Genomic DNA, 13,528 nt, shown 5'->3' on the forward strand with positions numbered 1-13,528 from the left:
AGCCTGCCCAAATGCAATGAAGAAGTAGATACTATCCTCTAAAGGAATTTACAAGTTGAACACCTATTGTCCCTAGAGCATATAAAATGAAGCAGATTTTTTTTTATAATTTACAGAAAGATTATCTTTTTTTCTCATTTTTAATAGAAAAATTAAAATTCTAGACCCTCTTTGTCCCTCACATAATTTTTTCTTTGCCTAATCTGATGTCCTGCAATGATATTGTTCACACTCCCACCATGTCAGCTTTTCTAGAAACTTGTTCCTACAAAGTAAAGTATCACAGTTTACCTGCAAACTGAATCCTTAGGGAAACAAAGCTGTTTCATAGAGCAAGGGGTAATGGTTCTTTCCAGCTCTAGATACCTGCTTGCTTGTTTTGTTCCTCTTACAGTTTATATCCTCTAACACTAATCAGTCCTTTCAACTTCAGTATAGTCATCATCCCCCAAAATGGAAATCTTACACCTGACTTCTACTATTTAGCAAAACTCTGCTGTTTCAGTGCCTGATGCCAGGGACGCTGGTGGCAGAGGTCCATCCCAGTTGTTAGTATAAGGAGCACCAGGTAAGGCAAGAGGGGTTTCCTCAGCCACTTTCGGCCCTGCTGGCCCCTGCTTGATTTGAGACAAAGGCTACTCTGGAAGGTGGGACGTGTTTTCGTTTTGGAGAGCCTGCTGTAAAGTCTGAACTATTTGGCGCTCTTACTCTATTTAGAATAAGAGCTGAATCATGGGCAAAATATGAATCCTACAAAAATGAGGTATATAAACAAAATGGGAGAGGAATTAAGCGCCAGCTTTAGCTCTTGAGCTTAAAAAAAAAAAAAGGTACAAACTCTACAGTCATCGTGTGCATGCAAGTAACATTAAATAAATCCAGAGAGGTGTGTAGATCCAAGTAGCCAGACCTACAAGAAGTCTGTCTTTAACATTAGACCTGGTGTGTTAAAATCCCTGCATTTGAATGTGTTGGCGTCTAAAATAATTTAAATTTACAGCCAACATGGATTTCAGAAGTCAAGCAGTTGATAAAGCAGTTTTTGGAACTATTAAGGCATTTGCTCTTTTTTGCTTTGTTTACACAGAAGGCCTGTTTAATCACTCATGTTGGAAAAACATACTGATAGACGTATGAAGTGGAGGGACTGTTGCTTTTGCTGTTCTGTTATAACATTCTGTGGCTTGGTCTCTCTTACTGTCTTTACTGTTCATATAATATAATCTGCTGTTAACTGACGGTGTTTCTGCCAACCACGGGTAGAGTTATGTACTTATTGATAAATAAATTTTGTCCAGAATGACAACTAGCATTCTCTCGTTTTTAGTTAGACAAAAAATTGGCTTTAATTAGACTAAAAATCTGGCAGAAACAATCCATTGATTCCCTGTGTTGCCAGTTAGAGCTGCACCCTCCATTACTGACCAATGCTGTTTCTTAGGAGAAGCAGAACAGCCTTCAGAAACACATCAGTCCATGGTCTCTGATCTCTGCTGTCTGATTCTGCTAAGTCCAGTAGTGCATGTTTATTTTTACATTTTTACAGGTGTTTTCTTGCTAGTAACCAATGACCAGTAGAAGTCACAAATCTAAAGTCATTGCTTACTTCAGAATTTTATGTGAGCCAGCAGCTTGAGAGGTGGAAGGTGGCGCTACATGTGGTTTTGAGTTGATGAGTTGGACCTGCCAGCTCTCTAGCAATATAAGAGAGTTTGTAAAATCTTTCTTTCTTTCTCTTAAAGCAGGGATCATTACAAGAAAAGGAGGAGAGTGATCTGGACTTTGTTTCCTCTCAAAGCCCCAGTGTCCAAGAATGGCTGGCACAAGCAAGAACCACTCGCTCACAGCAGCACCAGAGCACCCTGCAGCAACAGAAAGTTGGTGTTTTGCATTTATTTTACTGCCATCTTTAGATTGTGCTTAACACTGTAGCTGAGCCATTCTTGGTAATATTTCCACTGAAATCTTCATTTTTGCACTGTTTCTTATTCAGTGCTCTTGTAATGATGCATCTGAGCTCACTATTTTATATCTGTAACAGCCAGGCAGACTAGACTTCCTGGGCGACCACGGTCAACTCACTTAATTACTCTATACTTCCATTGTCCATTAGTAAAATTAAATTGAATCAACCCTTAAAGGTACTGTAAGGAGATGACAGTATTTGTCATAGTAATCAACGTTGTCTTTATAGAAGCAAAGATACACACATTACAGTGTATATTGTGTTGCATGATACACAGACATGCTCACTAGCTTAGGTTCCAGATACTACATTGCATTAGTCAATTAGTTCAACAATCCAGTTTATGTACCCAATATTTCTGTGTCCCTGGGTGGAGACTTTGCACTGCTTTTGGTGCTCAAGCAAGCCATATCAGAAATAGCTCAGCTATCTTTGCATGACAGTTATGCAATGTAGACATATCCTTCCAAGGCAAAACCAATCTGTTTAAGGTTTGTTTTGGTTTTTGTAACTTGCTATGCTAGGAGCTGGAACAAGAGCTAGAAGAGCAGAAGAATCTGCTTCGGTCAGTAGCATGCCGTGGAGAAGAAATCCTAACACAGCAAGGTGCTCCAGAAGGCCTATGTATAAGGTGTGCTTTCATGTGGTCTTCTGCAAAGTAAATTTCTATGACTCTGTGCGTTGTCATTCTTATGTTTACATCCCTCTTCTGCATATAATCCAATAATTTTTGTTTTATCATTTTAATGCACCACCTAGGATACTGGAGTCCTGGTTTATAATTCAGGAGTCTGATAATATAGTTACACAAACTGTTTTGTGCTAATAGATCACCTTTAGCATTTGGAAATTCCTTTTATTCTTATTATCAAGCATCACACTAAAATTACAAACTAGTAGGATTCATAGACAAGCAGTGGATCAGTTACTATAGCTTTATGGTCCAGCATTGGTGTGTGAATCATAGCTGATCTCTAAAACATTGTAGTCTGCCATTGTAACCAGATTTCCCAGATGAAATACTTATTGCTTAATTTTATTTTTTCTGTCGTTAGTGAATATTTTTCTTTTTGAAGCTTTGTGTATTTCAAATTTCATCTCTGGTCTATATTTTCTTGCATACTTGCCTATCTAAAGTAGATGTCTATAAAAGCCTCGGCTTTGGCTGGGAGAGACGTCTGCCCTAGCAAAGGCAGAAGAAAATAACTGCCTACTGCCGATGCGGACCTCGGCAGCAGGAAGAGCCAGGTCTTGGGAAGAGGAAACCAGGGTGAACATTATCAGCTTGAGAATCAAGGAACAGTCAATCCTTTGGTTAAAATACTTTGTTGATGTATCTCAGTAGTAGTGAGCACCTTTGTGGCTCCTCCAGCATGCCAAAGCCTAGAACATGAAGGTAGTTCATGAGGCAGCAGAACCAAGACTTATGCATAGGAAATATGAGCTGTACTCAGTAAGTTCTTTTCCTCAGCATTTGTGTTAATTCAATGTGGTTTTTTTATTACAATGCCAGAAAATACTTAACATATCTCCTCCTTTTTGAGGCTTCCTTCTGTCACAACACATTATACAAACACATTAAACAAATAAAAAAATCAAACAGAAAATGCTGAACTTCATTCACTGTTCACAAAAGCTAAACTCATATGCTTGTCCTGCATTAAAATATCAGGGTATGTCTGGCATTTTGAGAGGGGAGGTGAGAAAAGAGACAGATAAGATATTTTTATTTCATGCTTTGAAGTAAAGCTTGTTTAAAGGTTACATTTCAATGTAGTATATATTCAGTCTGTGTTGGGGGTTCTTTCTTATTATTGGCACTTGCAAGTCTAAACAGTTTCTTAGAAAGTACATTTTATCCCATCAGTCAAGAACTTTTTGCAGTTACAAACCAGCCTTTGTCTTACTATCTGAAAAAAACAAGTAAAAACTTTTAAAACTGAAAGAGAAAATAAACACCTTATGCTGTTATAACTTTTGTATTTGTTAAACCTTTACGCATCTTGCCATTCAGTGAGAAGCCGGATACACTCTCTGAGGAATTAGGCTTGGAAGGTGAGAAGCCATCATCTGAAGAACAGATGAAGATGAAATGGGAAAGCCTGAACCAGGAATTCAATACCAAGAAAAGACTGCTCCAGAAAGCTTTGGAACAAGAACAATTGGTAGATATTTTTAATTTCTCTTTGCATTTTCTCATTTAAAGCAGTTGTCACAACATGAGGTACAGCATGTGTATAACAGATGCATTAAGGTGATGTAGTTAATGCAAAAAATATGGAACAATTTATTTTTGTGACATCTTTAAAAACTGTTAGATATTGGCACTAGCACTGCTCTTGTTCGAAGTGATTTGAATTGCACTACCATTCGGGTGAACAAACTAGAAAGGAAGAAAGGGCTCAGACAAGATTTTGATCTACTTACCTAACCCAGGATAATTCTGTAACAAAACATCCTTCTGAAATTGACCAGTACTCTAACGACAACTTAGAGGAAAAACTGATATTTTCAGTTTGAATGTATTGGTTACATTCAATTCTTGGTCTTAGTGAGTATGTGACAAAGCAGCAAGTGATTTCAGCAACAGAATTTTTACTGAAAGAAGCAGGGATTAATCAACTAAATTGGGAACAGCCTAAGATCTATATTAACCTACATCCTCCATTTTATTTTTAATAGACCCAGGCTCACTATTCTTTATATAATACTACATTAAAAACAGCTTCCAAAGTTCTAAATATCTTGTATTCATTTCACAGTAATTAATTATTTTTTGGTAAAAACAAGTCATTGCTAATTCTGGCCACAAGTATTTATTCTGCACTTCTAGTGAACCTCCTGTTGGGCAATCTTTTGTTCAAGATATTCATGACAGAACAGCCATGGGAGGGCCATGAGCGTTATTTGGTGATATCCTTGGTCAGCAGTAGAATCTGTTTAGCTGAATTTTGTGGCCTCTATGTGTGGTAGAAGGACTCTAATTAGTACTTCTCTCTCAGCAGCTTTATAGCAGACCGAACAGACTGCTATCTGGAATGCCTTTGTATAAGGAGGAAGGACAGGATGAGGATAAATCCTCAGTGTCACCAGTATTGGTTGAATTGAATCAGGCCTTTGAAGATGTGTCATCTGAGGTAACATTTCAATTGTTTTTATGTAAAATCTATCTTCCAGCAGAGCCACATTTACAATGAAAACTCCTCTAGCTCCCACCTGGAAATCCAGCCCTTTCCCAAATATTAGATGTTAGAAAGAGTATCTTGTACTTCTGCTCTCGACTTCTCTGGTTCCTTTTTCCCAGGCTGGACGGGTGGAGGAGAGCCTGCATCTTGAACAGAAGCTGTATGATGGTGTTGCAGCCACCTCCTTGTGGCTAGATGGTGTGGAAGAACAAGTATTTGTTGCTACAACTCTGTTGCCAGAGGAAGAAACAGAAACATACCTCTGCAAGCAAGAGGTAAGGAATCTGTGAATAGGGCTTTCTTTAAATTGCCAATAAGTGTGCATTTTATGTAGTGTTTAGAAAGAAAATATTAGAAACCTAGATAAGAGGCATGTCGCTGTCATAATCTCTATGTAATTGCAGTATTCTGCTACTGTTTAGAAGTAACTTTATTCACTGTATAGAGAATTGTGGTGGGTTGACCTTGGCTGGACACCAGGTGCCCACCAAAGCCACTCTATCATTCCCCCTCCTAAGCTGGACTGTGGAGAGAAAATATAACGAAAGGCTCGTGGGTGGAGATGAGGACAGGGAGATCACTCAGCAATTACCATCACGGGCAAAACAGACTCGGCTTGGGGAAATCAGTTTAATTTTATTACCAATCAAAATCAGAGTAGGATAATGAGAAATAAAAACTAAATCTTTTCTTCCTGGGCTCAACTTCACTCCCAAATCCTCTGCCTCCTCCCCGCCAGGGGCACAGGGAGACGGGGAATGGGGGTTGCAGTCAGTTCATTACACGTTGTCTCTGCCGCTCCTTCCTTCTGGGGGGGAGGACTCCTCACACTCTTCCCCTGCTCCAGCATGGAGTCCCTCCCACGGGGGACAGTTCTCCATGAACTTCTCCAACATGAGTCCTTCCCATGGGCTACAGTTCTTCACGAACTGCTCCAGCATGGGTCCCTTCCACGAGGTGCAGTCCTTCAGGAACAGACTGCTCCAGTGCGGAGGTCACAAGTCCTGCCAGCAAACCTGCTCCAGCATGGGCTCCTCTCTCCATGGGTCCACAGGTCCTGCCAGGAGCCTGCTCCAGCGCAGGCTTCCCACAGGGTCACAGCCTCCTTTGGGCATCCACCTGCTCCAGTGGATATCTGCTGGAGGATATCTGCTGCAGGTGGATATCTGCTCCACCGTGGGCCTCCATGGGCTGCAGGGGGACAGCCTGCCTCACCATGGTCTTCACCATGGACTGCAGGGGAATCCCTGCTCTGGTGCCTGGAGCACCTCCTGCGCCTCCTTCTTCACTGACCTTGGTGTCTGCAGAGTTGTTTCTCTCACATATTCTCACTCCTCTCTCTGGCTGCAGTTGCTCAGGTTTTTTTTCCACTTAAACATGTTATCCCACAGGCGCTACCACTATCGCTGACGGGCCTGGCCTTGGCCAGCGGCAGGTCCGTCTTGGAGCCGACTGGCATTGGCTTTGTTGGACTTAGGGGAAGTTTCTCACAGAAGCCACCCCTGTAGCCCACCTGCTACCAAAATCTTGCCACGCAAACCAAATACAAGAATGTTGCAGAAAGCAGCACCTGATCTGAATTTTGCCTGGTCAGAAGAGAATTAAACACAGAGTCTTTCTTCTGTTTAATTTCTTTGCTAAGTATTAGCAAACACCACAGTGTTGAAATTGAAATGAAATGAAAAAGAAGGAGGAATGCTCTGGGATATGGACACAGTACAAATTCATCAACATGAAATGGAGAGGGAGAGAGGGGAAAAGGGAGAGTGAGGGAGGGGGAGAGGGAGGGGAAAATACTTTTTCAGCAGCTGCGTGGATTTCTGCTTCACAAAGCCTTTATTTCGGGCAGGTTCATTTTGTTTCAGCACTTGTTTTCCTCAGAGCAATCTGGGGTTTTTTTTATTATCAGAAATACTGTAGCTGTATAACTTTGTCTAGTGTGTATATATTAACAATGTAAAAAATTCACTGCATCACTGCAAAATTGGCAATGGTTATGGCAATATGTTTGCCTGCTTTCTAGAATGTCTAATTGTCACTTTGTTTTGTTTTCTATTAAATCAGTCTCTTGCCAAAGAAATCAAAGAGATAACAGAAGAAATGGATAAGAACAAGAATTTATTTGCTCAGATATTTCCTGAGAATGGTGATAATAGGGATATTATAGAAGACACTTTGGATTGTCTCCTGAGAAGACTGACCTTGCTGGAGTCAGTAGTAAACCAGAGATGCCATCAAATGAAAGGAAGGCTCCAGCAAATAGTGACTTTCAAGGTATGATGCCCATCTGAAGGAATTAACAGGGATACATGTCAAATGGGGATATAAAGGATGTGATTCTCAAAGTAATGAGAATTTTTGGTGTCAAATCAAGAGGTTTTTACTGAAAATCAAACTACTTCTTAGGCTATGCAAAACTTGACACCCAAATCATGATCCAAAATTTAAACACTGTGCTAGAAGCCTTCTGCAACTCATGCAATTATTGTAGAAGAGATCATTCATCCCACACTTTCTTACTCTGCTGGCATTGCAATAAATGGAAGTTGTTGACTACTGTTCTCAAAGGAGAAGAAGCACCTTTAGAGTTCCACTCTACACATTTTATAATTTCATAAATGATAGAGTACACATGTTTTTATTAGCTGTGATAAAATAGAAAACATAATACTGATTCCCACCTTTCTGATCACCTTTAAGTCATCCCATTATTCCATAAGAGCTTGTATCTCAAGCTGTCTGTATTGAGCAAAGCAGAAAAAATGAAGTGGAGAAATGTTCGATTTTAGAAATCTTTTCAAACAGACTTCAGAAATGCTTTCAGACCTTACTTGGTCTCTACCTTCTTTCCTATTCTTATTATATAAAGCCTCCAGTATGGTTTAGTTTTAATGAAAAAAACCCATAAAATCCAGCAAAAAATTGGAAAATAGATTGCTGGTGTCTTTAGATTATGATCATCATTTCGTAGGTTGTTACTACAGGATTTCTTTCCAAACTCCATAACCTTCCCTGTGCAGTAGATAGGAAAAAAAATACTTTCAACAATTTTCAATAAAAGGCCTTCCTTTGCTGAAAAAAAGAGACAAGCTGATTAGAATCCTGTGCCTTATCGCTATACAGGAGATATTTAATATTCAAAAGAATTACTGCATGCAAAAAAAAAAAAAATCAGAAACACACTCCTATATAATGCTGAAAGTGAGAAATGTGCTGATTATTTTCTATTTTACCAATATTAGAAGTTTTGTTCTGATGAATTCATGAAAAAAAAATTGATTGTAGCTTGGCAGAATTGTTAAGTAATATGTGTGTTTCTAGTCTGATAAGTTGTAATGTGTAGTTGTAAAAGTTGTAATGTGTAGTTAGCCCTGTGATGGGTTGAAGCCTTGTTTACTTTTTTGTTATATTTCCTCAAGTTTGTAATGAAAAAAGCTTGCCTTAAAAAGTAAAACCTAGCTTGTTTACGAGCATATGTGATCAAATAAACTACACAAGAATAACATGTTTTTGCTAAATGAAGCTAACTGACCCTTGCAATAATCATTAATTGAAAGGCAAAAGCAGAAGTGTGTTCACAGATTATGTTTTGAATAGGAGCTGGTTCAGCTTTTTGCTCATATGTATCCAGTTATGGATTTTCACCAATGTTGCATGTTTTGCATTGGATAATTATGGTGCTTCCAATGTTGTATAGTTTTTATGCCTTAGTGCTTTCATTGTAACATTGTAATGCTTTAAACTTTTTGGAACGTAAAATATTTTTCAGTTGGTTTGTGCTGTGATTGGCTATAATTTGTTGTTATTGTTGTCTCTTGTAGAATGATCTGAAGCTCCTGTTTACATCGGTGGCTGATAACAAATATTTAGTTCTACAGAAACTAGCAGAGGCAGTTGAGAGACCAGAAACAGAACAAATGCAGGTATTGCCAAATGTCTGTTACTTGGGCGGGGGGGAGGGAAGAGATAAAATTTCTATTCAAGGTATAACTGGATTCTAGAGAACAGTTGCTTTTTGTGGGAGAATGTATGGTTCACATGAAGTATGTGAAAATGAGTACTTCCAAGAGGGTACTACACATGTCTATAAATTAAAAAAAAACCAAACACGAAGTTTCTTTCTTCTCTCCCCAGGTGACTTACTTATGCACATACCAGGCACTATTTGAAAGAAAGAAAAAAAGTCTAAAGTTTGGCTAAATTGTTTGGCTATTACACCTTATTAAAAACAAAAGGCACTTTCTTCTGCACTGGTTTATAGTACTATCTTGACTGTTATTCTTTTTAATTTAAGGCAATAATTGTTTTTTCTTTATCAGGAATTGCCTAATGAAGAATTAATTAATAATATGACAAAATACATCCTGTGTCCTTGTTTCTGTTTTGCCAACGAGAAAAGTGAATATAGTATGTTAAGGGCTACTTTCTACAGCAGATGTTTCTTGTTACCCAAGAGCTACTGCTGTCTGGTTCCAGCAGGTGACTGAGAGGAAGAGACTTATCCTTCAGCTAAACAGAAATACTGGCTTTACATACCTGATAATCAAATTTTGAAGGAATTTTAATTCATGTATGAGTAAGAGGGCTAGCAGTCCATGTCTTTCTTTCCTATCTTCTACAACGTGAAAGATGATTGGTAAAAATTTAGCTCCTATATGATTAGTTTAACTACCAAATAGGGGAACAACATGGTAACAGACACAACTGAATTGAATTTTTTTTGAACACCTACCTTGGCAGAAAAAAAACACTCAAATTTAAAAGCATTACTGTTTGTTCAAAATGTGATTGGGAAAATAGAAATAAGGCCCTTAATCAACCAGGTAACTTAGCTGCATAAAGTGTAAGTTTAGTGACTGTACTATGCATACTTCGCATTACTAGGAGTCAGGAGTTCTACTCACATACACAGTTTAAGCATTTGGATATGCAGCTTCCAAGAAGGGGCCTTAACAAAGGACTTTAACTGCAGGAGTCTACCTTATGCTTTTAACTTTGTTATAGCTTGCATGCATTAATTCAGCAGAGACTCCTAGGTTGAAAGACCTTGTTTCTTGTAGCTTCCATTGAAAAAAGTCAAATTATCACCTGCATACACTTGCAAATACCAACCTGTGTGCTTTCAGTTGTCGTTTTCCAAGTACAAAAGGGGAAGTACAAGTCCTTTTCCTTGACAGTAATTTTGACCCTATCCTAGTCCTGTAAGGGAACTGTGCACAGCTCTTTGCTATCCTGCATGTCTTTTGCTGTGATAGTTGTTTGGTGCTCAGATATGACAGGAATGAGTGTTAATAAAAAGAATGCTTTGAAAGAAGGTATTAGGACAACTAATAGTCCTTTTGTGCCTGTACCATATAGTGTGGACTTCACAGCAAGGTTTTGTGTAAAATAGTGTATGATACTAAAATAGTTTGTTATTAAAAAAATAATAATGCCATATTGTATTTAACTTCAAGAAACAAGCTGGGGTCTCCCAACTTTGAATTAATACTTTTTCTTTAGAGCATTGTCCTGGTTTCAGCTGGGATAGAGTTAAATTTCTTCCTAGTGCTGTGTTTTGGATTTAGTATGAGGAGAATGTTGATAACACACTGATGTTTTCAGTGATTGCTAAGTACCCTGTCAAGGACAGCTTCCATGCTACCAGGCAGAGGCTGGGAGGGAGCATAGCCAGGACAGCTAGCCCAGCTGGCCAACGGGGTATTCCATACCATGTGACGTCATGCTCAGTATATGAACGGTAGGCGTGATCCAGGAAGTACCAATCGCTACTTGGTTATCTGTCAGCACGGGTGGTGAGCAATTGCATTGTGCATCACTTGTTTTGTATATTCTATCATTATTATTATTGTTTTCCCTTTTCTGTTCTATTAAACTGTCTTTATCTCAACCCACGAGTTTTTTCCCACTCTTACCCTTCCGATTCTCTCCCTGTCCCACTGGGGGCTGGGGAGTGAGCGAGCGGCTGCGTGGTATTTGGCTGCCTGCCAGGTTAAACCACAACAAGTGTCCTTTAAAATTTCAGCAGACTGAAGGACTGATTAATACTTCAGGCAGAAAACAGAAAAGAATATTACCATATGGCAACTACAGCACTGTTGTTAAACCTTCAAACTAAATGATGTAATTTTCAAATACAGGTCATACTGCAAGCAGAAGAAGGTTTGAAGGAACTAGATACTGGAATCAATGAATTAAAGAAGCAGGTAGACAAGCTACAAATTGACCAACCTTCTGTGCAAGAGCTGTCTAAGATTCAGGTATGGTTCTTAAGTTCCATCCTAGACCTGTCTGGTGATATCAAAGGTATTAGTATGCTCCTTTTTATTGTTCATAAGGCAGTTTAGGAAAGCGTATTTAAAAGCATTTCAGTGTGTATAAAAGATTATTTTCTCCCTGATCCACCTAGTTTTTCTACTTTTGCATTTTCAAATTTTCTAACCTCTCTATTAGTAGTAGTATTAGTCATAAAAACACACAAAAACGTTTACTTTCAGCTCTTGTTGAGTACCTGTTCAAAGAGGTAAAGTTAAGCATGTAAACATAAAAGTCTGCTGAAGGTTGAGCACTTCTTACCAGTGTCTCATGATCTGGCGTTTAGTTCTCTCTCACATCTGTCATTAAAAAAAACGGAGGGGGGTGAAGAGAGATAGATAGCTAAGTGTGACCTGAAGCTGGAAATGTTCTCCTTTTACTAGAACACCTCTCACGTTCCTGCATACTGTCAGTTAGACTTGGTTTTGAACACACGTAAGTAGTAGGACTCTTATCTTAAGGCTCTCTGCCCAATTACATGTGGGCAATTGATCCAGAACTTTTATAAGGCCGTTGAAACTCCTTTGTGAGCAGATCAAGGAGAAGGTTTATGACTGAATCTTAGCCTTTATAAGGACATAATAATAAATTGGAAGCAAAGAAAACAGCTGAAACTGGACCATAAACTTATTAAGTCAACAAAACAGTAATATCAATTAAAAATTAATGACAAAGAGTTTGTGCAAACGTGTCTTTTGCCCAGTTCTTTATCCTTTTGGTCTTAGAGCCTGCTTTTTTTTGCTGTCAGATTATGTGTAGATATTCCCCTCCCCTTGATTTCAGTTTTTAGAAAAGCCTTCCCTTTGCTTTTTTGACAGTTGTGCTTCTCACAATTGTCTCTTTAAATCTAGGAGAGCCAGCTACAGTCTGAGGGTGGGTACTTTGCTATAGCACTGGATGGTCATAGAGATATTTTGGTTTATTAGTTTCTGGATGTCTTGTCTTGATCAAAAGTACAGGCTTACCCTCACAGTCAGACATATGTTCCGAGAATAAAATTCTCGAAACCAAAACAAGAAAGTAATCCTCTTCAGGTGAAGAAAAACATCTGCAGGTTGTTCTCACTTTTATGGTTGAGGTATACAGGATGAGTAATAGCACACGGGAACTGATGAGATTCTTCCTTTTGGCTCGTTCTGTAATTTGGCAGTATGGGCACACTGTGAAATACACATTGCACTTTTTCTACACTTTACTGTTTTATATAGAGTATATTGATATTTTGGGCCTTGTTTGGTTTTTACTACGGGTTGTATGTAACTTGCTTGCTACCCGTAAGCTGCTGGGGCAGGAGAGGGAGGCAAATCTGGCTTTGAGATGCCTATAGTCTGTAGCCATGATGGAGTCCACCCAACCCCCTGCATTATAAGCAGCAAAATGTAAACATCATCTGCAATGTGCAGTAGCCACACAGTAGTCTGGATTTTGATGACTTAAGCCCAATCACCCTACTCCTTTGCTACTTAAAGCAAGCCTTTGGGATTCTCCTAACTTTGTTCCCGAATGCATGCCCTTGAAAGAGTTGCAGGTCTTGCTTATTTTTCCTCTCTTTAAATGGTGAGTTGTTAATTTATCAATTAAGTCAGTATATCTGCAGTCTTTCTGAGCTGGGAATAGACATTATTCTGCTAGTATTCACAGAGGAATACAGGGACAGTATGGTTGCTTATAGGAAGACGTGTAAGGTATGAAAAAAGAATCACCATTGCTACTCTTTGCCCCCAAGGATATGTATGATGAGCTGATGATGATCATTGGATCCAGACGGTGTGACCTGAATCAAAATCTGGCTCTTAAGAGGCAGTATGAACGGGCTTTGCAGGACCTGGCTGACCTGTTAGAAACAGGCCAAGAAAAGATGGCTGGTGACCAGAAAATGATTGTTGCTTCTAAGGAAGAAGTTCGATCGCTACTTGACAAACATAAGGTAAGAAACTGTGACATATTTCAGGACTAATCACGACTGTAAGCTTGTACACAGCAAATTACTAACCTTCCTAAAGGTTCAGGAGCTTTTCAGAATGGTGGGCCAGTACTAAATCAAGAGACATTAAAACTTACT

At 39.0% G+C, this 13,528-nt stretch overlaps 1 protein-coding gene across 1 annotated transcript in view; it reads left to right on the forward strand.

The window, feature by feature from the left end:
• The window catches only part of SYNE1 (spectrin repeat containing nuclear envelope protein 1), a 314,802-nt gene that overhangs the window by 228,422 nt on the left and 72,852 nt on the right, over positions 1-13,528 (forward strand). The window contains exons 98-106 of the mRNA XM_075146137.1: positions 1,743-1,877; positions 2,491-2,597; positions 3,981-4,131; positions 4,972-5,103; positions 5,271-5,426; positions 7,216-7,425; positions 8,973-9,074; positions 11,292-11,411; positions 13,193-13,393. Coding sequence (XP_075002238.1) covers positions 1,743-1,877; positions 2,491-2,597; positions 3,981-4,131; positions 4,972-5,103; positions 5,271-5,426; positions 7,216-7,425; positions 8,973-9,074; positions 11,292-11,411; positions 13,193-13,393 — 1,314 coding nt within the window. The remainder of the gene's footprint in view (positions 1-1,742; positions 1,878-2,490; positions 2,598-3,980; positions 4,132-4,971; positions 5,104-5,270; positions 5,427-7,215; positions 7,426-8,972; positions 9,075-11,291; positions 11,412-13,192; positions 13,394-13,528) is intronic.

Source organism: Calonectris borealis, chromosome 3 (genome assembly GCF_964195595.1).
Source record: "Calonectris borealis chromosome 3, bCalBor7.hap1.2, whole genome shotgun sequence".
Classification (NCBI taxonomy): Eukaryota; Metazoa; Chordata; class Aves; order Procellariiformes; family Procellariidae; genus Calonectris; species Calonectris borealis.